The sequence below is a fragment of the Mustela erminea genome, chromosome 8, assembly GCF_009829155.1.
Source record: "Mustela erminea isolate mMusErm1 chromosome 8, mMusErm1.Pri, whole genome shotgun sequence".
NCBI lineage: Eukaryota > Metazoa > Chordata > Mammalia > Carnivora > Mustelidae > Mustela > Mustela erminea.
In genome coordinates, this window is record NC_045621.1 from 73,739,658 (window position 1) to 73,767,064 (window position 27,407).

At 40.1% G+C, this 27,407-nt stretch overlaps 1 protein-coding gene across 7 annotated transcripts in view; it reads right to left on the minus strand.

The window, feature by feature from the left end:
- Positions 1 to 27,407, minus strand: part of CCDC141 (coiled-coil domain containing 141) — a 235,072-nt gene that overhangs the window by 46,487 nt on the left and 161,178 nt on the right. For 6 of the 7 annotated variants that reach the window (XM_032356082.1, XM_032356079.1, XM_032356080.1 and 3 more), the window contains 7 exons: positions 18,534 to 18,675; positions 16,683 to 16,802; positions 14,809 to 15,000; positions 9,087 to 9,266; positions 3,702 to 3,881; positions 3,027 to 3,152; positions 616 to 804 (listed from right to left, as the gene is read on the minus strand). In XM_032356082.1, the coding sequence (XP_032211973.1) occupies positions 616 to 804; positions 3,027 to 3,152; positions 3,702 to 3,881; positions 9,087 to 9,266; positions 14,809 to 15,000; positions 16,683 to 16,802; positions 18,534 to 18,675 (1,129 nt within the window). The remainder of the gene's footprint in view (positions 1 to 615; positions 805 to 3,026; positions 3,153 to 3,701; positions 3,882 to 9,086; positions 9,267 to 14,808; positions 15,001 to 16,682; positions 16,803 to 18,533; positions 18,676 to 27,407) is intronic. The other variant, XM_032356083.1, reaches the window with a different exon arrangement.

The following is a 27,407-nucleotide window of genomic DNA, read 5'->3' on the forward strand; positions in this document are numbered from 1 at the left end:
CATTTAGAATCAAGATGGTAGAAGCACCTGCGTGTCTCAATCATTCAAGCGTCTGCCTTTGGCTCAGGTCATGATCCCAGGGTCCTGGGATCAAGCCCTGCATTGGGCTCCCTGCTCAGCAGGGAGTCTGCTTTTCTCTCTCCCTCTCCCCCTGCTCATGCTCTCTCTCTCTCTCTCTGTCTCTCTTTTGCTTATTCTTTCTCTCAAATAAGTAAAATCTTAAAAAAAAGAATCAAGATGCTAAAAATGACAAATGTGTAAAATAAATAATGAAAGTTCAGGGAATTTAGAAGAGAGACACATCATTCTGAGGGACATAGGTTTGCTGGGGGCAGGGGCAGGGTTTAAATAGTAGAGGAGAGAGAAAGGGACCTGTCCCGGAATGGCGCCTGAGAGTCCAGGCTTGGAGTTAGGAATGTGTGCACTATCTTTGAGGGACAAAGAAGAGCTCCATTGGGCTGGATGGTGAGGAGGGAGTGAGAAAAAGCTTAAAGGCCAGATGGTGGAAAGCTTCTAGTACTAGAATGAACAATGTGGCCTTTATTACATAATAATTAATTTTTAATTTCGTAGTTTAAAACTGAGGGTCTTCCAGCTCTTTGAGACAAGTCTCACCTTCTCCTTGACTTGGTGGAACCAGACCAGCTTGTACAGGATATCCTCGTAATCTCGGATTCTCTCCTCCTGTGTTTGGTGGAGATGAATAAGCTCCCTCAGCTGCTGGGACTTCTCTTTCACAGGGGCTCCTTTGCCACTTAGCTCTTCCGATGCTCTTAGGAGGTACCGAACTTCATCATTCAGTTGCTAAGAAGTTAAAAGCAATAAAAGATATCCAACTTTTAGGGAACCTTTTCTATAACTGACTACAGGAAGGTCCATATCACCAATTATTCTCTCATCTGTTGACAATTACTTATTGTCGGCCCCACCCCATCTCTGCAAATCTGGGCTTTGTGCTATCTGGTGCTCAGGATACATTATTCTATCCCCATTTTCTCAGTAATTAAAAAGAAAATTAATAGCAACACAAAGAACATTTCAGAGCTAGCTGGTAAAATACAAACCACCTGTTTCTGGGAAGTACCAAGCACTCCCGTAATCTGGAAAGTGAAGGTATTTTAGATATTTTTGTGAAGCCATGACTATCTCTGACATTCAATACAGACCAGGATCAGGCAGTATAAGTCTAAAATTATATGGGGGAATTACTTGTCCTCTATGATAACAGAATGATCAGCATGAACTACCAGCTGAGCAACGTGGTAGATATGCTGCTTTAAAAATGGTCATCCCAGAAGCCACAAATAGCCACCACATGTAGAGGGGGGACAGAGCAGCTTCCTTTTAACCCAGCACAGCTCAGATATCCCTTAATAGGATTCCAGATTCTGGGACAGAACTTACAAAGGGCGGACAACTCAAAGAGGACGTCACTATACTGTCAGGGATGGCTCTTCTATCAAGCAGAGAAGTAACGGAAATGATTTAGGCTAAGGAAATAATTTGCAGATGAGTAACAGAAAGGTCTTCAAGTCAAAATCAAGAATGGGGGCATCAAATATATGCACAGTGACAGAACTAACAAAGCTTGGGAATGGCGCCGGACTTCGAAGGATTTACACACTCAGCACGTGCGGGCGCATGTGCGCACATGGAGTCATGAAAGGCAAAGGGCCATATAACACAGGGTATATCAAAGTACCTGACAGGGAGGCTAGTTGAATTCTCCGAGATTTTATGGAAAATCGTTCACCATGGGCTACAATGGTGTGCTTTTGTGAAGGGGAGAGGGGGCCAGTTATCCACAATATCAGCTTTACTCTTAAAGAATCTAAAATAGGTATTTCTTTTTTTTTTTCAAAGATTTTATTTATTTATTTGACAGAGAGAAACCACAAGTAGACGGAGAGGCAGGCAGAGAGAGAGAGGGAAGCAGGCTCCCTGCTGAGCAGAGAGCCTGATGCGGGACTTGATCCCAGGACCCCGAGATCATGACCTGAGCCGAAGGCAGCAGCTTAACCCACTGAGCCACCCAGGTGTCCCTAAAATAGGTATTTCTTAAAGGGATCTTCCACTTTCTGATTCAGCATTCTTTTTTTTTTTTTTTTAAGATTTTATTTATTTATTTGACAGAGAGAGATCACAAGTAGGCAGTCAGGCAGAGAGAGAGGAGGAAGCAGGCTCCCCACTGAGCAGAGAGCCCGATGCGGGGCTCGATGCGGGGCTTGATCCCAGGACACTGAGATCATGACCTGAGCCAGTCAGCGGCTTAATCCGCTGAGCCACCCAGGCACCCCTGATTCAGCATTCTTTAAGGCCAACACTTAGGAAGTTGCAACCAACAGAAACAGAGAGCTTGACTTTGCAGCAAAGAACAAGCCAGGCAGGAGAACAGCATGACTGGCAATCACTTTTGGCAGCTGCGTCCAGGGGTAGGAGCAGCAGGAGGTAGAGGATAGGAAAGGCACTTGTAGTCAGGGCCTGGGAACGTGACTCAGGGTTTTCTCTCTTACATCCTGAGGGGGCTCTGAGAGGGAGAACCGGAAGGTACAGCAAGATTCCTGGGAGGGTGGTGGGGAACTGGGGTGCCAGTGGGCAGGGACCGTGACATCATAGTGGTAATTGTAGGGACAACGGGCAGCAGAGCCTGTGTGTCAGAGCGTGCACACCCTTGCTCTGAGATGTCGTAATCTAAAATGTGTCTATACCTCCTAGGGAAATAATTAGAGTGAATATATGTGATAACTGTTATTTATAAGGAAACAATTTAATGTAAACTAAAATGATCTAAGATAAGAGTATATTAAGGACATTTTGTAGCCTGAATGTTTGTGTATCATCAAACACAGAACAGTGCAAAACAACAGTAAGAAAATTTTTCTTTGAAGTAGAGTTTTAGATAAGCACTGCTTTTGTTTAAAAACAAAACACAGTAATTCACCAGTCTGTGAAAATTAGGTAAACCTTAACCAAACAGTTTTTGATTTTTTTCCTGTTCACCCAAGTCCATCAGTCTGTTTCTTCACCTGGAGCTGAGGCTTCATTTCGTTCCATTTTTTCTGTAGCCCTAAAATGGTCTGGAGGTTCCCTCCAAGGTCAAGGGCAGACACAGGCGTAAGTGCTTCCTCAAGAAGTTGTAAGTTGTGAGTAGTCTGAAACAAATGTTAGATAGTCAAGGATTTGTTTGCTTTGACACCACCAGCAACTACGTAATGATCACTGCCATGATGACAATCATCGAACTTTCCATCCCCGTGAAACCCCTCACTACCTCAAATGAGTTCCTGGTTCTAAACCTGGGTTTCCTTTACTTGTTTTTGATTTTACTGTGATAAAATACATGTGACAAAATTTACCGTTTTAACCAATTTTTAACTGTGCAGTTTGGTGGCAGTAGGACATTCACATTAGTGTGAACCCACTGCCACCATCTACCTCCAAAACTTTTTATCATCTCCAACAGAAACTCTGTACCCACTTAGGTTCCCACCTTCCCTCAGCCCAGCTGACCTCTTTTCTGCTTTCTCTCTTTAAGAACTTGACCCTCTGTACTTCGTTTAATGGGATCATACAACATTTATCCTTTTGTGACTGGCTTATTTCACTTAGCATCCTATTTTAAAGTCTCTTCTATGTTGCAGCATGTATCAGAATTTCATTCGTTTTTGAGGCTTAATAATACCCATTCCATGTTCCTGTACCTTTCTAAGTTGTTCCTTGAATGCTCCCCACTGCTGTTTCACAGGCTGAGTAGCAATGCCCTCAAGTTGCCATGTTATCCGAAGGTGGCCAAGTTCTTCTCTTTCTGCCTTCTGGCTTTCCATAGTGTTCTCCATAAAGTGTGCTTCACTTTTCATGTTTAATATTTCATCTCTTTTTGCCTGTTAAATTAATAATCCATATAATGGTTTTTCTTTCCCAAGAGACATAACGTTTTTGCATACATTATTTTAGGAGGCAAACACCTGATCATAGCTAATGTAGAGCATGGTTCTGATCGGAGGATAAGTCTGGAATGCCTGTTTAAAGCTCACAGCAGGGCTCTCAGAACCTCTATTTTATGCTTGGACACCAGGTCCTGAGTTCTTCAAAACCCTAGTAGTGTTTGAGTCCTCACCCTCGTACCCCTGTCCAGGGTCTGGTTACTTCCTAAGGGATGATAGAATGAGCACCAGGATCCAGAAAAGTTGAAGTCAAGATTATGTTAATGCATAAGTTTTGAAGTATAGTCCACCTTTTATTTGAACGCACTTACTGGAGTGTGTCAAAGTCTCAGTATTGGGAATCCAAAGGGTCTGTTTTTCTCTTCAAATTATCCCACTGTATATACTATGATTATTTTAAATTTTCCTCGTGAGCAGTGCTTGATGTTACTCCCTTTTGTGAGAACTGAAATGTATGCCTATAAATCTCTATATTTGTATCTCTATTATGCACCAGAATCACAATATCTAAATGCAGAGCCCTCTTCCCAACTTCTATATGCTCTGGCTGACTAATTGGAAAGCCTTTAAACAGTGTGTTTAAACAAGGGGAGAAACAACTGGACGCAGAAGGATGAGAAAAGAGTAAGACCATGTTTTTTTGGGGTTTTTTTGCACATAAAAAATGTATATTTGAATATTTGGTTGACAAAGCACTAGTTTTTCCTTTGATGGCCAGCCTTTCTCAATAAATCCTTGAATTTCTAAGGAGCAAATATGCATGGATGTCTATAATGGCAATTACAGCTAGGTATCTAGAAGTCAAGCGATCTTTTAAATCATAGTCAGAGATAGTGTTATAAACATTTAACAATATTTTAAAAGACCATTTTATTTTTAGGGGTGCCTGGGTGGCTCAGTGTGTTAAAGCCCCTGCCTTCAGCTCGGGTCATGATCCCGGGTCCTGGGATCAAGCCCCGCATTGGGCTCTCTGCTCAGCAGGGAGCCTGCTTTCTTCCCTCTCTCTGCCTGTCTCTCTGCCTACTTGTGATCTCTGTCAAATAAATAAATAAAATCTTAAAAAAATAAATAAAAGACCATTTTATTTTTAAATTATTTTAAGTGACATTAATGACCCATATTTATATATCAATTTAGACATAATAAAGTACTGATTAATTACAAAAGAGTTTAATTACAGGTCCTAAATGAGATTTCCCCCCATGAATTTGGGGGTTCAAAAATAAATTGCTATATGCTGTAATTATGGTTAATGAGAGTCTAGTATATCATAAAAGGTTTTAGACAACTTCAGCAAAACCCACTCCAAATAATTTTTTTTTAACCTATGTTATAAAGTTAGGGTATCTTTCACATACTATTAAGCAACTATTAATCAAAATATATAATATAATATGTAATTTAATGTAAACTTGGAAATTGCAGCATATCAATGTCAAGCCCAACCAGCAGGGCATGATTCGAGTAAGGTCTGGAAAAGGGAGAACACAGCAGTGTTTGTGGCTGTCTAGCTAGCAGGATTCAGGAAGAGTGATGATGTACTTGGCACACTTAAATATTGTGACCACTCAAGAAGACTAAATAATTTGTCCAAGGTCTAGTTAGTAAACACAATACTCATTCTACTTCTGTGTAGGGGCATGGAAAAATTCACCATGCTCTTATCTAATAGGGTACTAAATTACCCATTTTCCATTTGAATTCAGGCACAGGAAATGGTGTGCTTTGTTTTCTAGATACATTGATAACAGGAAGGCAGGATCCTGGATATCATCCTTGATATTCACTGTTATAAATTAGTAAGTTGGCACTTTCATCAAGATGTCTGCCAGATTTCTCACCTAAATCAATTTCTCTAATCCTAATGATTTTTTTTTTAAATAAACTGAAAATTTTTCAGTTTCAAGCTTGAACAGCAACCCAGTTGAGAGCAGAACACTCAGTGGAAAATGCCAGCTGGCCTTCTTCCTTTTTAACAACAGAATTGGTTATCACATTTCAGCAATAATGTTTGCTTAAAAGCCTAATGGTCCAAAAAATATGAAAAGAATTAAAAATGTGTTTTACTTGCTTTACCAACACTTTCTTATCTCGAAATGTCACTGAACCAATACAGTTAACTATTATGTACACCTTAATATTTATCAACAAAGAGGATTTATTAAATGAAGGTGGTAAGGCTCTCAGGGTAAAGCATGTGTTTTATACATAACGTCTGAGGTTTGATAGATTTGATTCATAGGTCCTACCAAAACAGGACTCCATGACTGGAAACCAAGAGAAATGTAGACAACAGAAACAACTTCAGGCCCAGATGTTGGAATTAGCTGACAAACACTTCAAAAATACCCATGATTAATATGGTTAAGAAAGTACAGGAGAGATGCAGAGAAAACAAGAGAGAGAATTTCACTGGCAATTGAAATCTAGTAAAAAAAAAGATCCAACTGGAAGTGTCAGGGCTGAAAAATAAACTTCTGAAATGTAGCTAGTAATAAAAAAGATTGACATAAAAATATAGTTTGCAAATATTTGGATTTCCTTGTGACTATAAATTAGAGAAGTATATAATCAAGAGATTGAAGACTATATGATGAAGTAAAAATGAAAAGATGATAGATACTACATGTTCTATGTGTTCCAAATAAGAAATAACTTGATTAGTTTTACAATAAAGCACCCATATTAGATAAGAACATGCTCAAATTGCTTAGCAAGTTTTCTCTGATACTTGAGAATAGCATTCGATAAATTAGCACTATTTAACACTTATTTTGTTTCCACACAGATTTAATAAGAATAATCAATATTCAAGAATAGTCAATAGTCACCTTCAAACAGCAAAGGTAGACATAGAGTAGATAAAAAGAAAATCATAGCTCAAGTGGATGAGAATAGTTATAGAACCTAACTCTTCCAAATGAACTCAGACTCCTGACTGAGATTCATCACAATTCAGAGTAGTGGGAAAATTGCCGATATCAGTTATCTTTGCAAACTGACAGAAAATAAGAGAAGGGCCAGAAAGTTAGAGAAAGGAAAATGCCCTCATTTTCACAAGTGGGAAAAGGATGGGCCAAATCCTTTACAGATCAGTAAGCCTTACACTGAAAATCAGTGCAGTAAGGTTATCATGAATTAAGTAGTTTGTGAGCACTTTGGAAAGAATTCCTTGATCACAAGGAGTCAAACTGATTTATGCAAGATTATACTTACATAATTGATAGGGTACTTGGTAGATAGGCCTTATTTTGAGCTGTCTCTCTCAACACAGACTTAGGAAAAAAGTTGTGAATTAGTGGTCGAAATGAAGTATTATTGGAGGTGTCTATGACTATTTAATAAACGGGTTAATCCAGGGATGGCTTAATGGGTTGGGAAGTCGACTTAGCCTTAGACACTTTTATTAAAAATCTACTTAAAGTCACAGAAGACCTTCTTATCAAATGTATAGAATTAAATTCAGAAAACGTGGCTAATGCAGTAGAGAGCAGGTTCAGAATTAGTTTGATACAATGGAATATGGGAGAAAACTAATAACATTAAAAAGGAATAAATATAAAGTCCTGCATAAATGCCTGACCAATATAAGATGGGAGAGAAGTCACTCAGTAGAAATTGCAGTGAAAATATAAGAGGAGGTTTTTTTTTTTTTTAAAGATTTTATCTATTTATTTGACAGACAGAGACCACAAGTAGGCAGAGAGGCAGAGAGATGGGGTGGGGGTGGGAAGCAGACTCCCTGCTGAGCAGAGAGCCCAATGCGGGGCTCAATCCCAGGACCCTGAGATCATGACCTGAGCTGAAGGCAGAGGCTTAACCCACTGAGCCACCCAGGCGCCCCGAAAATGTAAGAGGAGTTTTATTTGATCACAACCCTAACATGAACCAGCAAAGTTGAAATTACTGCTAAAAATGTTTTTATACTCCTAGGTCTCCTTCTCGAAGAATGATGTCAGCTTTGTTGTACTTTGTGTTGAAATTGGACCTCACTTTTTGGTTACATTTTATGAATGACTTTGACAAACCATAGAAAATTCTGGGAGAGAGAACTGGGATAGAAAAAGAAGTGAAGCTATCTCATAAATGATAGAATGGATTTCTATGGGGTTAGTTACCAGAAAAACCCAGTTTAGACATAGCAACTATTTTCAGTGTTTGAAGGATTTTCATGTGTGAGAAGAATGAAATATGAACATTTTTTTTTCCCTGTGTAGCTAAAGAGGGTTAGAAACAGATATGAAGACAGATCTGGCTTAACAATGAAAAAAAAATAGTTAACTAGTAGCAGGCATTTTGTACAACGAAATGAGCAGTTTCATTAGAAAGATACTTGAGGTATTAAAGAAGAGGTAGATTAGCCATTTTTTAAAAACTTTGTAGAGAAGTTTATATGGGTCAGAGGTTGATATAAAGATTCTCAAGTATTTTACAGATACAATTTGACAACTAAAATTTAGAGTACATTTTAATTTTTTTTTAAGATTTTATTTATTTATTTGACAGAGAAAGAGAGAGAGACCAGGCAGAGAGAGAGGGGGGAAGCAGGCTCCCTGCCGAGCAGAGAGGCAGATACAGGATTCAATCCCAGCACCCTGGGATCATGACCTGAACTGAAGGCAGAGGCTTAACCCACTGAGCCACCCAGGCGCCTTAGAGTACATTTTTAAATATAATGGAGTTTCACTATGAAAAGATCTACTATAGTAAGAAATTCTTCAAAATGATGATTCACCCTAGATGTTTTCTTTAACCCCTGGAAATTTTATAACACTTTGTTGCACTTTCTCAAAATAACACAGAACTTTTGGATGGACTTCTAACTGAGGTCGCTATGTAATAATGACAATACTGTATTCGAATTATAGTCACTCTTTCTTCTTCATAGTTAAAAGAGCCTTTGTTAGCAACGGATAGGAGGTCTAAGACCAGATAAACATATAAGTGCTCGGCTTTAGGACTGTTCTAGGTTGAATAAAGCTAAAAAAAAAAAATAAATAATAAATAATAATAATAAAACAAAAAACAAAAAACAAAAGCAACTTCTTACATCAGCAACGCTGATTAGCAGACAGATCAATTGGTTCTGACTTTGACAAAGAATCCTTGCAGAAGGTGTAACCCATTTAATGTCGTTCTTACCATATTTATTAAATTAAGGAACTCAAGCCCTAGATCTTGAGTTAAAAAACTCCTCTTCAAAAATAGCTGCCACTGCTTCTCAGCTGAATCTGATCGATGCTTGACTTCAGCATCATCCTCTTCCTTCTGCAGGATTTCAGTTTGGTAAAATTCCTTTAGGCTCTGATACTGCTCCTGTACCTAAAAGGAAAAAAAAAAAAAAAAAGGAGAATATAAATGAAAATTAAGAACACTTAAAAACATTTTTAAAGAAAAAATAGCAGTAAATTCTAATAAAAACCTATATAAAAATTAAACAAACCACATTTCAGAATTCTTTAAGTTTTTATTGAATATTGTCAATTTACTAAAAAAAAAAACAGGAAAATCTGTTTAGGTTGTTGACATATAGGATTACCCCTCAGTAGCAAATTAAGCTCACAAGTTTGTTACCTGTAAGATCTCATTACCATAGGCAAAACCATATTTATGTATTACATATGTGCATGTTTTGCAACTAGGGACAATTTGCGTCAAAGACCAGTGTGATTCCCTTTAAAGTTGAGTTTTATAATTCAGAAGGAAGATACACACACACACACACACAAACACACACACACAACCAGGGAATACAAATCAGAAAGAAGGAAATGTAAGCCAGTACAAATTATTTGTAATTATTAATCATAATTTCCTTCTAATCAGTGATAAACCAGAATAAAAAAGCACAAACAATTACTAATTTTCTCTGCAAGTATTAATATTAAGCTGCCTCCCTAAGCTTATCTTACTGAGATATAATACTTGGCCTGCCTAAAATTATATTTTCTCATTTGCTAACCAATACTAGCAGTACTAGATTATTTTAAATCACTCTCTTTGATCAGAGCTTATAAAAAATCAAATGCCCCTATAGAACTATAGATTAACAAATGTAAATGTAAATGTAATGTAAAAATAGTAGAAAAATTCTGACACAAGCCTTTATGCATTTTGGGTAATATTTAATGGTTAATAGAACAAGACTCAAAGAGCTCATAACTACCGGAAGCGATCTAAACAAGGTGAGAAATTTCAGGCAATGGTTAGTCACCATATTTTAAAGATATTAACATCATTCTTCATTTAAAGGAACCTAATAGATGGACCTGCAAATGGTGCTCAGAAACAGAAGTTCTATCCCCATTTCCCATTTTCCATTTATTCATGGTTCTGTTTTGCTGATGCTTGTTTCCTCAGCCTAAAATGAGCTTTCCACAATTTTCTGTTGCTACTTATCCTTCCTAAACTAGTGAAAATGCTACCTCCTCCATGGAGGCTCCTAAGATTCCCTACTAAGCATTAAGCGTCCATTTCCTTGCGTTCCGAAAGACCGTTCTGGGGGAAAAATAACCATAAGCAAATTATCGCAACACAAAGCTAAGTATAAGCACAGGGTTACACGCCTGCTGAGAAGGGACCACAAAGTCTACATGGAGTAAAAAGGGAAGAATTTAGGAAAGGAAGTGACCTTTGATCTGTGTCTTTCAGAATTGTCCAGGGTGAAAAGCCTGTTAACCCTTCCGGGTTAACAACTGTTAACAAGTGTGAAAACTCTTGCTAGTTCAGAGCGCAATAAAATACTTAGTCTGAGCGAAGTTCAGGTTGCCCGAGCTGAGCGGTTAAGAAAGAAGCTAGAGGGATCACAGTGCCTGGTAAAGCTGGCCAGCAGGTTTCAACTTGTTTTCTACCTTAACCAACAGGATGCGACGGATTCTCATTAGTTTGAAACAACTGATAGCTGTCACAATAGTTCAGAATCAGCAAGACAACTATCAGCATTTCGGGGAGGGGGGGTGTACGCTACAGGTTGGGGTGTCAATCTGATGGTCTGTCAGTTTTGTGCAAATCTCAAAACATAAATTTTAATTCATCCTCCTACTCCAACGGCTCAAAGAAGCCTTCAGTACAAGTGAGAAGGACGCCATGTATAGGAATTCCCTTGAATCTGTATTGGTTTATGCTATAAGGGAATTAATGATAAACTTTAATACTTCATCCATTTTGGGGGAAAGTTATTTAGAATTTGAAAAAAGTTATTGATAATTTGTTTTATAAGTTACATTTGTCATATTACCCTAATATCAGGAGGTAACATGATAAGATTTGCTTTAGAATGACCATTTATCGTCAGGAATGAAGTGAGAATTATAGGAAGTGGAACAGGCAAAAGACAACTTCTTTAAGCTGAGCAAGAGATGGTGAGGGCTTGAACCGAGGAAGTGATGGTTCAGGTGGAGGGGAAGGAGAATTCAGAAATCTTAAAGGTTGTCCCTATAGATAAACAAAGGATAGCATGGCCTTTGATACAGGAAAAGCTAAAAGGGAGGAGACTGGGGATTAAACTTCAGCTTTGACATTTACTAGCTGCTTGATCACCTAACTTCTCAGAGTCTCAGTTTCCCTCATTTGTGAAAGAGCAATAATAGTAACTAAACAGAGAGGTGTTATAAGGATTAAACGAAATCAGGAATGAGGACAGCTGGGTGGCTCAGTTGGTTACACATCTGCCTTTGGTTCAGGTCATGATCCCAGGGTCCTGGGACTGACCCCACCTCAGCCTCCCCACTCAGCAGGGAGTCTGCTTCTCTCTCCCCTTTTTACCCCCTCCCTCCCTACTTGTTCTCTCTCTCTCACTTCTGAATAAGTGAATAAAATCTTTAAATAAAGAAATAAAATCAGGAATGAAAAGCATGGGACCTCGTACAAAGTAAGTGCTCATTGGGAGAGGTCTTGGAAAAGACTCTGAAGCTTCTACACAGGCCTTCTGAAAACTGATGGGGTCATTAAGACACAGAAGAACACGTTTGACAAACAGATAACTGGTGGTGTTTTGTTGAAATTCAGGAATCTCCAGGATATATAGGGAATTAGTATGATGGGAAGTTGAAAGCATTGATCTGGGGCTTGGAAGAGTGGAGGCTGAGGAGTCATTTGAGTTACTGGTGAATTAAAACCACACGTAGGGGTGTGATTTTCTATAGAAAGTGTACAGAATGTCCAAAAGAAAGCACAGGCAAGAGCTCCAAGACCCACCGCACCCCAGAAACAGAAATCTAAGTGAGGGAAAAGGAGAAGGAACAGATATAGAAGTAGGCAAGATGATGCCACTTATGTGAATATCCAAATAAGGTACATCTACAGAGGCAGAAAGCATTTCTGGGGGCACCTGGGTGGCTCAGTGGGTTAAGCCGCTGCCTTCGCCTCGGGTCATGATCTCAAGGTCCTGGGATCAAGCTCCGCATTGGGCTCTCTGCTCAGCGGGGAGCCTGCTTCCTCCTCTCTCTCTGCCTGCCTCTCTGCCTGCTTGTCATCTCTCTCTGTCAAAGAAATAAATGAAATCTTAAAAAAAAAAAAAAAGAAAGCATTTCTGATCTTGCCTGAGGCTGGAGGGTGGAAGCCAGGACTGACTAAAACTGTGCAGCAAGCCCCTATTTGGGGTGACAGAAATATTCTAACACTGGAGTGCAGTGATGCCTGCACGGCTCTATAAATACACTAAAACTCCTCACACTCTAAAATAGGGGGATTTTATCCTACATAAATCATACTGAGACAAATCTGCCTTTTAAAAAGTCACGGGAGGTAAGAGCAAGACAGTTAAATAAATGTGGCGGAGAGATTAACAGGAATGAGGACTGAAAAAATAAAGCGTCTCATTTGTCCTCTAGCAAGTAGCTTATCAGAACACTTTTGATGGAAGGAAGGAGGTGGCAAATGACAGGACTGAAGAGGGAACGCACCAGAGGCAGCGGGGCGAGGCGTGGGGAGGACCTGCAAGCAGAAGCCGGAAGCAGCGTCTCCCCGTTCCGAGAGCGCAGGTGCAAAGGGAAGGACAGCTACAGAGCGGCCGCCTCGGGGAGGGTAACACCAGCGGCCGTGGCTGTACACCCACGAGAAGGAAGCAAGGGAAAAAGCAGATTGGAACAACTGGAGTTTGGAGCTGGCTGACGTCGATTCGGAAGGGCGCAGGCGTGTGCGCGGAGGCACCGACTGCTGATTGGTGTTGTGCGCAAATAGAGGCTTCATGTTATTGGCAACTGGGGGACGCCACGTGTCAATAGCTTTGCAAGTCGAAGGGGGTCAAGGGTTTTTTTGTGTCACACGTATCAGTCACATACGAGGAAAGGGCGCTGGCTGAGATTTAGGGATGGAAACTGTGGTAAGACGTTTGAGAATTGCTACTGAATGGGCGCCAACGAGGGAACATACCGGAACCCCAGCAATGGCAGAGACCCGTTCATCGTAACGGTGTCAGTCAGCACAACTGCGTAATTTTCTGCAGGAGTGACTGAAAGCTGAATAAACAGAGCGTTGGATTGGCCTGATATTGGGAACTGGCAGGGAGAGCAGGGTGGACGGCAAGGAGATGTCGGCAAGGGGAGCGGGCTGGACTTGAAGAATAACCAGGACTGGTGAGGAAAGAAGGAAAGCCTGAAGGGGTCAGAGGGTGACCGACTGAGAGCACCGCCAGGCTGAGAAGGACGGAAGGCTCCACAGAGAGGAGAACAGATTTAGTGAGACCAGGGAGGGTGGAAGGACAGGAGGTCCTTCTGAGAAAGTGTTTCTTGCAAAGCTAAGGCCCAGCGCTAGAAAGACTCTTGGTCCCAAAGACCAGAGCGGGCATGGAAGTAGATGCTGAACTAGAAGCCAAGCAAGTGCATTTCTGGCAATGGTGACACAGAAAACAGCATTTCTTTGCACCTTGTCCACCATTTCAAGTTCTGACTAAAAATGTTCAACAGGATAATCCTGTCAGTTGCAACACCGCTCCCAAACCATGAGGGTTCAGGACTAAGAAAAACGAAATAAAAGTTTAGGTGACTAAAGGTGGAGTATAGATGTGGAACAGGAGGCAGTGGTTACCTGAGATTTGCAGGGACTGGGCATGGCCTTCCCTCTGAGTGGGGAGAATTCAGAACATGAGGGAAGGAGAGCTGACAGGGGAGACTGTGCTTAAGCAGGACACTTGGCGGGGGGACAGGGGTGGCGGGAAGGGTGCCAGTGGGAGGGTCGGGGTGAGAAAACAGAATTCCAGCATGCTTCTTAACTTTGGTTGGCTTTACCCTGTGCGCTAGGCCAGTGCCCACCTCCCTGATAGCTGGGGAGTGTGCCTGCTCCTAGGTGGTGCCCTAGCCCTTTTTGTTATTCTCTCAGAGACTGGGATCTCTGAAAGATGGTCGTAGTCTATGAATCGTAGTCTACGAGAGGGAATTTCACAGATTCTCTAGTACAACCCTGTCAAGACAGTGCCTCAGAAGACACTCTCTGAGGTAAACTTGTTAAAAGCCATCAAACAAGACAGATCTGAGATGACCCCAAAGCCCGTAACTTTTTATTCCGTGTATATATTTTAAATGAATCTCAGTAATTGTTGAGTATTCAGAGAGATCCATGGTAAAAGGTGACTTATTTTTAAATGATTTTGTTCTATGTTTAGGATATTATAAATGCTTGTAGACCACAGTAAAGAGTGTTCCAACACAACCACCTTGCTTATTTGTGAATATATCTACACCTAACAGTTGCCTTATTTTTTAGGAAAACAACCTACTCTTTGAGTCCTTGGGTGGTGCCTTGGGCCAGTGAATAAGCATGGGAGTGGAGGATACGGGACTACCCAGCAGGGCTTCTATCCCCAGAGAAAGCGGGAAGAAGGGCAGAGGTCACCTTGCTGAAGAAGGTCAGCGTGTAGGCACCGTACCTCTTCTGAGGACTTGAGAAATGCCACATAAGACTGCAGGACTTGTGACCTGGAGCTGATCCTTTGGCCAAGTATTTTTAATTCTTCCTCTAACCACTTAGCTTTAGAAGAAAGCAATGCCATTTCGTCAGGTTCAAATTCATTTTTCTCTGTCATAAGCTTTGCAGCTGTTTCTAATTCATGTGCTGTCTCCTATGAAAGCAAAGCACAGGAGGTCAGAAGCTGACAGGGGAATCATGAACATTCACATTTCATTACCTTCTGTACATCCATCTATTACGATTATTAATTGAACTTGTACCAGAACTCTCCTCAGTGAAAGAAAGGCACAACTTTCAAAACTTAAAAAAAAAAAAAAAGTTATCTTAAAATGAAAACCATCTCAAATTATTCTGTCACTATCAGCTCTGCTTTTCATCTGGAGCATTCTATTTTTTGTGTCACAAAGAGAGGGCAGGCTGTTTGGTATGGAAAGTTATAAAACAAAATGGCAGAAATGTTTTAAGTAAGTTAGTTAGACATGAGGATTGCTTTATGAAATTTAACAATAGCTCTAGCAAATTCTTAAGCTAATTTTGTTATGCAGGAGATGGCAAGTTTATAGAAATTGTTTACTCCTTGTTTAATTTATTAAAAAATGGCATGTCAGTTCTGCAGTCTTATTTAAATCTTTGTCTAGAAGTGTTTTTGAACAAGGGTAGGGGAAATGTTACACACGAAATCTAAACAGCCCACAGGGTTGCTCTTCTGGGTTTTCTTTTGAGTGCAATTTCTGGCAAGTAAAATCTCATGGATAGAATGGATAAGCAGGTATGGTAGGCATTACATCTACAATTGCCACAGAAAGAGCCATGTAGAATTTTATGTGAGGCTGAGCTAGGAATCAAGCGAAAATGAAAGAAAAAAGCTTCCTTGTCATTTGCAGCAAGAAGGAATTGCTTCCCTGCTTGTGTTTAATATGCTTCCCAAGTACTCCACTGAATGAAGCTAATTTTCATTTCCAAGTGTTGCTTCCAGATAGCACTCTGGGTAGGAGGAAGCAGAGGAGTTTCTCCCCTTGCCATTTTCTCCCTCTTTCTAAAATTCTTAAAATTAAAAAAAAAAAAAAAGAAATTGAATTCAGACATATGTTTTATTTTAAACATTTGAAATAATGAGTTTTTAAAAATTTCATTTAAAAAAGTCAGTTTGTGAGTTCCCAAACATGAAGGAGGTCTTCTGGCTGAGGACCGAGGGAATAACAAGGCTGTTGCCTACGGACTTGGGTGAGCCTGGAGAGGTGCTAGACTCACCATTCTGAACATCTTCTGGGGCCGGCTGGGGCTCAGTGTGGACGTGGAGCTAGCAGGAATATATTCGAACCTAAGTCCCAGGGGAAAGGGGTGAAGAGGAGCTAGAGAAGGTACTGAGAAGAGGAGGGTATTTTCTATCCCTGAACAGGGGGCTTGAGACAGATTGTGTTTTTATTTGCTTCCTGGAATCTTGCATTAATGCATGTTGCTTCTGGGAAATTTTCTTTTGTAAGTTACTCTAGCAGAAAATCACAAATGGTCTTAGAAAAGCACTCTCTCTGAGTCCTGTGGCATCCCAAAAGGAGTTGTTAACATCTCCCCGGTGAGGAAAAGGGGCCAAATGAGTGTTTAATACCAGGTTACAAAGTTTCAATGAGCTCAAACACCCTAAAAAATGCACATACAAGTATAAATAATTGAGATACACATAATAGAAGTTTTAAGTCATTATTTACCGCAAATATTACTGTAGAATTGCAACCTTCAAGAGAGCTAGCATTAAGTTCTATTGCCACTGAATATAAAGAAAATAAGTCATATTTACAAAATCATAACCACAATAATAATTCCTATTTAATTTACCTTAACTTGCATATCTAGCTCCAAGTATTTACTCAAAATCTTCCCTGATTCAGAAAGGTTGGAACCGACATCCATTGCATTGGAAAGTACTGGACTGATTTTCTGAATTGACATTTCCACCTTTAGCAATAAAGAATACATTGCAGTCTTAGTAATAGGTACTTGCACACATGTTTGACTATGTATAGAAAAGATAAATACTACTCTCTCCATTCTCATTGTACTTTAAATGCATATACCAATTTTCATCTAAAAATAATTTTAAATATTTTGGAATGTCATGGTTAAATTAATAATGTTGCTCTTCATATGAGGTAATACTACTGACCCACGAAGAGAGAGTATATGTTTAAAGATATATATTTATAAACAGACACATATTTTATTAATAACAATGAGATATAAACAATCACCCATACCTTCTAAGACTTTATCACCTATATTGCCTAGAAAGGAGAATGCATCTGCTAACACATCAGCAGAGATGAATTTATCTGATTAATTAACTCACAATCACCCACTGTAAGTTGAAGGGGGCCCAGTTTACAGGCACTTCATGAAGTAAAGGTCTAAAGCCTGGGTATTAAATCACCTGCAGGGCTGCTATATTTAGGGACCCTGGGGCAGTACCAAACCCTGTACATGTGACACTAAAACATGGGGACACACGTGGGCCATGTTATTGATGAATGTCAGGGACTATGATTTGATTTTTAGTACACACAAATCAATGGAAAAGTAATCTCTAAAGGTTTCTATAACATCCAAGTTACGCTCTTCGTCTCCTGGCTCTCACCAGGGTCCATACTTTCCAGAGTCAAGTTGGGTCTGAATTGGCAGTCAGACAAGGAGCAACAGTTGTCTGAGTTCCTACTGTGTTGTCCACCACCACCAAATTAGCTTGAGTCTCAAGCTCCAGGGAATGTGGCACCGCAGCTGCTGCCTTATTTGGAATCTCCCTGGACCCAGGCTTCAGAACAAGGCTCAGATTCCCAAGTTTCTGGATCAATAACAGGTGGGAAGGCAATGCGGATAGAGATGTGGTTATTTCATGTCCTCTCCTGTGAAGTCTGCTAATTCTCGTCCTCTAAGTCAGGCATATGAGCCCACTGTATCAGATGAAGACATCATTGAAAATCTGAGACCCAGCAGAGGCATCAAGGTTCATTAGCATTAAAGTCACTGAGATAGTTTTTGCTATATATCCCAGCTACAGTTAAGCCATTTTTAATTTAGCCAAATAGCAGCTGCTTGATTTTATTCCTCTTTGAAAATAGGAAATAAATTTCTCCCATACTGAGCCACTGTATCCACTTTGCAGAAAGAGGATTTTCATAAGTATGTTTTTATTCAGAATGACCACGTCCTTTGTGCCAACCTCCTTTAATAGAGTATGATAATGACAATTTAGCCCTGAAAATCCCTACAACATCATTTTCAGTATTTACATGCCATCCTCATATGTATGATACCATGTTAACTGAAATTTGTGCCTCCCGGAACCAGGCATAGACCCACATAAAACAAGGTCACCGACCCAGTATGCACACGGTTCAGTTCTGTATAAAGAGCAAGAACTGTTTCTGTGTGTGCATGTTCAGGGCTGGCTGGTGGGGTGGGTAGGATTACACAGCAAGTTTTAGCAACCTGGGACAGGAATGGTTGCTGAGCAAGAGTGAACTATAACTCCCGCTGTTCAATGATAAACCCTAACGTGGAACCTAAGAGAAGCCAAAGGAGACGCACCACTGTTCACCATCCCCCGCGCTGCAGGTGCTGTGCCGTCTGGTATCACTAAGCAAGGAGTTGCATCTAAGTAGTAGCCAACAGAGGACACATTTAAGAGACTACCTTCTTGAGGTGGCCCTCCACCGAGGCAATTAACTGCTGTTTCTTAAGAGCAAATTCTTTGTGCGCTGAACACTGTTGGGTCAGTTGGTCCACTCGTCTCTGAATGCATCGCATCATCTCGTGGACTCCGCTTACCCGAGAGCTGAATGGAACAAGTCAGCTGTTAGTTCACTCTGCCCTGATAGAGAAGTCCCAGAAACAGGGAACATTTCAAACTGGATCTGCTCTTTCATGATAGGGATGAGTTAATAGAAGTTATCAAGCTTCAGGCTTTGGGATAACAGAAGTTGAGTAGCACCAAATTATGTTCCCTTGTTTAAATCAGTCAGTCCTAAGGGAAAAGATGACTACGGGTTTTTGCAAACAGGTCTAGTCTTCTTCTCTAAAGGTTTACTTTTTAATATTTCTCTAAGATATTTTGAGAACCCTATGGCAAAAAGCGCAGTATGTTAGCCAAACATTTTCCCGGGGGTGTGATTTAAAAGCTTCATTTATCTAAAGATGCTCTTTGAATAGAAATGTGGATCAGCCAATTAACAAACCATTTACTAATCCAACAGGGCAAAATATTTATGTAACACTAAGTTCCTTGTTCTCGATGATGACGAATGCTCAAGGCTATATTCATTAAGTGAAAACCAAGTTATCACCAACAATTAGGAATCTAATGTACTTGTTCATAAAGAAAGAGACCAAGCCTCACATTGTCATTTTTCACCTGTCATGAGAAAGAGAAAAGTGACCTGAAAGCTCATAAAATGCACATGCCTTTAGAACAACAAATGACCTTAGAGTCAGATCCCATTTGCTCTGGTCTAAAGATAAATTAGCAAGTTTCCTACCCATGTCCAATGTAGGCCCATCAGCCATGCAAGACAATGAAGGGAGGCTGCTGGTGGAAGGAGCACCTTTTAATTTGTCCACCTACCCCTAAGACAGAGCCTCTCCTACTACATAAGAAATTGAAGCCTTTTATTTTACGTCAGTCATTTCCTCAAACACTAATAAAGATTAGCATGATAACTCTGAAATTTAATTACCCAGAGGTAAAAAAGATCTTGGAGTGAGGTATAGATTTCAGTAATTTTACCTCAAATAATTAATTTATGACTCTGTAAAAATGAATTTAATTAGTAATGAAATGAGGGCAAGATCCCATATGACTGAGAGGTAAAGTAACTTCACAGGAATGACAATAAAGCTGCCAAAAGGGTGAGAGTTCATCAGGCAGCTTGATAATCTTGTTGGATGTGCGTGGGATTCGTGTGTGTCCTGCGGGTACTACTGGAATCCCAGAGAAGTTTAACTGGGGAGAGAAAAGGAAACTACTGCGAGAAATCTTATTCCCGACACACAATGCTCCACAGATGCTATACTTAAAACAATTAGTTTTGCATTTTAATATCTCAGGGACAGTGAAGAGTATAATCAAGAAATCAGGAGGGTTTTATAGAAATAACTCTAGTGATACTGAAGTCCACAAATTTTGTAAATAAAAACTGTGTACTGGTGATACCAACCGTGTTTTGGTTAGGTTTTAGACTTTGGGACATTATATACTAAAAAAGCACTTAGAAGTCCAGTTGTCCTATGTATTATAAGTTCCAAGTTCTCTATAGAATATGCAACTCTGGAATGAGAAAGTCCAGTAACAAAGAAAGTGAAGTAGCTGCAATGTGGAAAGAAGATACAGAGAGCAGTTAGGGAAAGTAAACGTTTTCTAAAAACAATGACTGTGCTGCGGTGGCAAGGCAGCATTTTTAATGTTTTAAATAGTCTCTTTTCTAATTCTCATTACTACCCTATCATCTGGGTGTAATTGTTATCTCCATTTTGCAGATGAGTAAACTGAGGAACGGAAAAGCTCAGTAACTTGCCCGGGTCACCATTACTAAGTAACAGACCTGGGATTTGAACCTGTTCATCTGAGCTCAGAGTCCACACTTTTGATACATGAAAGGATGAGAGGGTATTCGTCCTCTAAGGTTTCCCCTTCACTGGAGCTGACTGTTAATGGAACAGGATTACCGGGCCTGGCCTGTTCTTTTGACTTTGGCTGGCTTCTCTAAAGCAATATCTGCCTGTAGTTTGCAAAGTGGCCACTAGAGGGATACTTATCCAAGTTCATGTTTTAAAGGACCCTTCAGGCAGAGAAAAGTAATGGGGAAACAAAACCAAATCAAGCATTCCTTTTGTGAAAATACTGCTTTATAGCAACATACAATTTTTAATTTAGATGAATTACAACCAAGCAAATTCAATCTCTCTGTTTTTTGAAGGATGATTCCTTTTCAATTTTTCAATGACCCAGGAGGTTGGGTCTCATTTTGTGGGGATCTGTGCCTTATCATATATATCTCATTGTAAATTCTTTTTTTTGTTTGTTTTTGTTTTTGTTTTTGTTTTAGGGGGCACTGGAGAGGCATAGGGTGAGGGAAAAAGAGGACAATGGACCCCAATGCAGGGCTTAATCTCACAACGCTGAGATCATGATCCCAGCCGAAATCAAGAGTCAGGTGCTTAATCCTCTGAGCCATCCAAGTGCCACACATCATAAATTCTTTAAGGGAAAAGACCACATGCTTTTCATCCATATATCCTCTGTAGCCCTGAGCACATAGACTTGTTAGTGGATCAATGCATTTTCAAACTAAATAAAATATACTTTAATTAAAATTTAAGGGAAAAGAAGATATAGATTTAAGAAGAAGAACATACGCAGAGACTTACTGTATAAAAATGTCACTAGTGGGGTGCCTGGGTGACTCGGTGGATTAAAGCCTCTGCCTTTGGCTCAGGTCATGATCCCAGGGTCCTGGAATTGAGTTCCGCATTGGGCTCTCTGTTCAGCGGGGAGTCTGCTTTCCCCCCTCTCTCTGCCTGACTCTCTGCCTACTTGTGATCTCTGTCTGTCAAATAAATAAATAAAAATCTTTAAAAATCTATCACTAGTAAAGTGTCCAATAGTTTTTAAACAACGATGACTTTGCTCTTTGCTTACTTACAGAAGTTTTAAGCTATCCAAAGTGACAGATCTGTTATTGGATATTTGATATTTATCATTAGGTTGAGTGACTTCCTCTATTTAACGCCTCAGGGGGCTTCCTGAATGGCCTTGTTTGGCTGTGCGTTATTGACTGTCCAGGGTATGCTCTACACTCTTACTTGTGGCTTAGACCCCTTCCTAGGTATGAGGAGTTCTGAATTACCTTGCTTACCACAGCCAGCTCTGGTTTTCCTTCCCTGCTGTCAGCTAGATCCTGTGTCTGAGCAGGCAGTAATCTCTTTCCTCTCCTTGATTCCCAATGGGCATATATCTGTCACACCTCTAACCCCAGGGCCCCAGTTCTTTCTTACTAAAGAACCTAATGAGCAGGTTACAACCAGCTCTGATTAGTTTCAGTTAGAAACGTTAAACACTAATTCTAGACTTTTCTTTTGAACATTCCAGAACATTTTAAAACATGCATAGCATGCATATTGGCAATTTTCTCAGAGCCTGAAAAGCAGATGGTTTGATCAAAGGAAAAATATGATCTCATTCTCTGCCAGCAATTCTTACATGAACTGAAAATAAATTACTAGAATTCCATCAGTCACTCAGGAATGGGTCTTATTCCTTCCCAGGAGTGGTACTGAATGATAGGGCAAGAACGGGGGTGGTGGGGGGCAGGTAACAGAACTTGGTTGGAAGAAGTGCCCTGTCATGTCGCGCTCACTCTGAGGCCACCTGCTCACGTACCACCTCACTGGGCGGGAGAAGGACTAAGAGCGGACTTCTGAGTCTAGCAAACTGTGGCTCTACAATCTGCACTGCATACACTGATTGACCTTTAGGTTTTCTCTGTAAGAATGGATTAGAGGGTACCTGTTTGTGGCATGGACATGAAGTACACTAGATTATTCCTGATGTGGACTTTGACTTTCCCAAGCATCACAGATACTCAGAAATGACAGACTGTGTGGGCTTCTTCAGACATTTGTCAGAAACTCCATCGTGGAACATTTCCTGAACCAGTTAGAGGAGAGGGAAGGGGGAAGAAAAATGCTTCACTTTTTTTTTTTTTTTTTTCTAAAGAGCAGAGACATATTGACTCCTGGCTCAAAAATAGACGGTTCTATTTGTTGAACAGAAGCAGTTGCCCCATCTCTGCATCTGTTGCAAATTGAGGCTGGGGGAAGGGAGCAAATCCCAATGTTAATGTGTTCTAATGATTCTTTCCGGAGGACAGCAAGTTGCTTTCAAACCTTTCATAAATTACTATTGGCAGCCCATCTGGATTAGGAGCTGAACCAGATGGTAAGCACTTGACAGCTTACTCTCTCATCCGAAGGAATCAGCTGATCATAGTTTTCTTTTGGTCTATGAACACATCAGACCCTGAAAATGGAAAAAAAAATTTTTTTTCTTTATCTTCAGCTTGCTGCTTCTTTTGACAGGGACCCAAACAGTGTCCCTTCATGTTTATGATCTTTATTTTGGAGGAAATAATGGCTACTGTCTAGTTTTCATCCCTACTTTGAAAAAAGTGCCACTCATACTGTAAAAGTGAAATGCATGTTTTTAACATTTTTTCCCCTCTGACTTAAGTTAGTCATGTTGTGAATGCCTCACCACCAAAAGTAGTAAGTGGGGTTGAAGCTACGGGTGTCCTGGGTTCTAGTCCAGATGCATGGCAGAGATAGCTACAAGCTCCACAGGAAAATCTGTCCTGTGCAACGGATTACCATAGCCAGGATTCTACCTGAAGTCAGTAACAGGGAAGGCATTCTCCCTCCTTGTAAAAGGAGGTTGGAAAACACTATCTCCAACTGGTGCAGGGGCCAAGAAATCAGACCCATCAGGGAGATGGGTCTGATCAGTGGAGAACCAGCCCCACTGCCTGCTGCTTCTCTGGGAGCCACAGCACCTCCATGAATAACCCTGACCAGACAATACAAACTGGATGGAGTTCATGGAGCATGGAATTCAGAGGAAGTCCTGTCAAAGTCGGTAAGGAGGAAAGAGCCAAGAGCAGAGTACAAAGCAGAGAAAATAAGCAAAGAACAAGCATCTCCCACTCCAGTTGAGAGTGCCACCTAGAATTTCAAAACACACAAGGCATATACATCCTAACAAAAGACAAGTCAGCAATCCGGAGATAAATGTCCTCTACCTGAAACAAAATAAAGCCGAAAGCCAAGTGGAACAATCTGAAATGACCTTCACATAAACACACCTGAGATCATTAGAAAGACAAAGAAAAAAACCCAACACCCATCATCAAAGAAAAAGAAACTCTGAAACAAAGACAGTCAGAAATAAAACAAAAAGAAATATAAAAAATGAGTTAGAAATCTCAAAAATGAAATCAATATGGTTGTGAAAGCTAGGGGGAAAAAAAATCAACCAAAGAGAAAACCAGTGTGAGGGACTCCCTGAGGGAACAGGGCAAAGAGCTGATGGAATGACAGTCAGGAAGGCAGTTCAGAGTTCTGGGAGGCAGACCCAGACGCTCCAACATTCTCCACCAGGAGTTAAAGAAGAAGAGAAAAGAGAGAAAAACGGAAAATCAATATTTAAAGACGTAACCCCTGAAAATCTTCCATGATTGGTGACAGAAATCCTCAGATAAAAGGGACACAGAAGAACTAAACAGACCAATATTCTCTTTAAAGATAATATGGAAAATATAAAAATTACATTTTAATGTATTCCTTCCAAAAAAGTTTTTCTCTTTGCAGTCCTTTTCTTCCTCCAAAGTTAGAATGATGCTATCTATACAATTTGGATCCTCACGTTATATGGTGAGGATGCTGTGTCTTCAAAGAATCCTCAGAAACACACTTTTCATATTGGCTTAGAATATTCCACAATGTGTCTTCCTTGAAACTATTCAAACATTTCCCTATTTGGGGGGACTATTTAGGTGGTTTTCAGATTTGCACTATTATAAACAGCACTGTGATGAGCATTTTATTCATAAATAGGCCCACTCCTCTCCCTCTCTCTTTTCTGGTTTTTTGTTTGTTAGTTTTTCTCTCTAATGGGAGAGAACTCCTCTAGAGTCATCCAGTGCACAGATTCCTACCCCTAAAGTCAGCCTTCCTCTCCAGACTCAGCTCCAGATCTTTCTTACTCTGGGATGCTTTCTACTTCACATAATCAACATCATAAATGAATACATTCACATTGGAGTGCGTGACTCCTGGATATTTCACAAGAACCTAGTTTTAAGGGAAAGTCTGAACTTGGCATGTTTTCCATACTAACAGTTTCAGAATTATAAAAGCCTGTACAATGTTACCAGGCTCAGATTGTAGTTAGGACATTTACTCAATCTCTAAAAAGAACAACAATATATACTTGAAAATATTTGGAAAGTGGCTGAGTTGACTTTGTAATATCCTAAAATTTGGTATCTGACATTTACCCTCTAAATGCATCTTCAAACTTTTTTTTTATTTAAAAGATTTATTTATTTATTTGACAGACAGAGAGCACAAGTAGGCAGAGAGGCAGGCAGAGAGGGGGAAGGAAACAGGCTCCCTGCCGAGCAGAGAGCTGATGTGGGGCTTGATCCCAGGACCCTGGGATCATGACCTGAGCCGAAGGCAGAGGCTTTAACCCATTGAGCCACCTGGGCGTCCCACTTTTTTTTTTTTTTTTTTAAGTTATTTTAAGTCCTTAAATGCCCAGCAGAACTCCATTATGCAACCATAGATAACTCTATCAGGCAAAGGAAATTTCTGTCTTCGTTTCTTTGTTTTGTTGGAGGGTGGAGATTGTTTCTGTTTGTTTTTCAAATAGGATCTTTTAAAAATATTTTCACTATGATAAAAGCTTTCTTTTCATATTGTACCAGCACCATCTCATTTCAAATCAAGCTGCTACTTTATAAATACTAAGATAAGGAACATAAAAAAAGGCTTCCCACCTGGTTGAGCTTGAAGGCTGATCTCAAAACAATGTCATGAGTTAGAAGAAGAGGGGACATTGTTACAAGTCGAACAACTAGGGAATGATTCAGAACACCACAGAATCCATGATATAGAGATGACCAATACAAAGGAATTCAAAACTATTCTATGGTAGTTATTGATTCTATTCATCTTGGCTAGATGTAGAGCCTTCATCCAACTTAAATTATTCAACTCAACAATGGCCTTCTTAAGTCCTTCATTTGACCTCTCCTGATCATAGAAGCTAGGGACTGTGTCTCCCTTCTGTGAAGGGGTGGCCTCAACACCCACTGCCCCCATGGCTTCCTCATGCCGAGAGCACACCCCCTTGTTTTGTCATTCCTTGAGTAGCCGTTAGGAAGGTTCTGGAGATTCGGGGCCAGGTTTATATATCTTTGACTACCCTTGAAGCCTGGTGCTGGTATGTCACTTGTGATGCTTATTCATAGGTTCAGTAACTTTTTAAATAAACTAAAAGAAAGAAAAAATTTGCAGGGAAGGGGAGACTTGAGTGACTCTTACAGATAGAGTACACTTTAAGTGTGCCAGAGTTTAAAAGAAAAAAAGAGAATCCATGTGACCTTGTTATTGATTAAAGCGGAATGAAAGGAATAGACAGAGAGCTAGCCAGCTAACATAGTGTATCAGACCTGCATTCCAGGACTCACTTTACCCTGTGACAGGTAGCAGGGAAAGTGATTGAACCTCTCTGTGCCCTAGCTTCCTCATCTGCAAAACAGAGGCAAGGATAATAGTAGTACCCATAGGACAGGGTCGTTTTAAGGACTACAGTATTTTAATGTACGTAAAGCACACGTGTTTGCCATTTTTGCCAATGAGTGTTTAAATAGTCCAACCTGCACTTACTCGATCTTGTCTTCCGCTCCTCTCTCCTGTCACCTTCTCCTCCAGCCACCCTGCACTCCTTTCTGTTACATCTTTGCTGTTGTTCTGGGTCTACTCATCTCCCAGCTATGTGCATGGTAGCTCCTTCTCCTTGAAGAATCTTTCGCTGACTACAACGTCCACAGTGGCCCCCTCCCCAGAGTCACTCTCTACCCCACTTCAATTTATAGTACTCATTGCTGCGCACAAGCATCTCATTTCCTGATTTAGCTGTTGGGTGGCTGTTTCTCTCCACTAGGATATAAACAGTGTGAGGGCAGATGCTTCCCCTACTACATCAGATGCATGGGAACACTTGATTTATAAAAGATGCTCAATAATATTTTTTGGACTACGTAAATGAATAAATAAATGAATATGTTCTGTCTAAAGTACATTACCATTCACCATATCAAACAACAGAAGTGGTGATAGCCAACATAAACGAAAATTGTGAAAAGAGAATACAAGAATCCCAATTAACTCCTGTTTTTATTTCTTTATAAAATATAAAAATATAAAGATTGACATTAAGTAAGTAATAATACGTATCAGATCAAAACAGACAATAAAGGTTAAACGACAGCCAACTATCAGTCAGGATGAGGTTTGTTAGCTTAAATTCACCAAAAAATGGTAAAATGAAAACTAGTCCAATCTCTGATGCAAAGACAGAAATTGAGTCAACACTGAAGCAAGTTTACTTATAAATCTTAAATTAATTTTAGCAAACAGAAAAAGATGAATGGATATTGCACAAGATGGCATTGTATGTTTTTTAGTTCTGTATTTTTAGCTACCCAGAGAGAAATGAGGAGGTTCCTTGATTTTATCCAATTATGGAAAACTTCACCCTCATACAAAGTCTCCAACTCAGGATTTCCAATCACCACAGCTTCCTGTGGTTGAAGGAATACATTGGCCTGTCTTCAGACGTGCTGCTCAAGGATGATGCCAAGCGGAGCTTCGGAAGTGGGGAGGGAGCGCTGGAAGCCAGGAACTGTAATATCATTATAAGTCTAAGTTTGACCATTATCAGACGGAGTA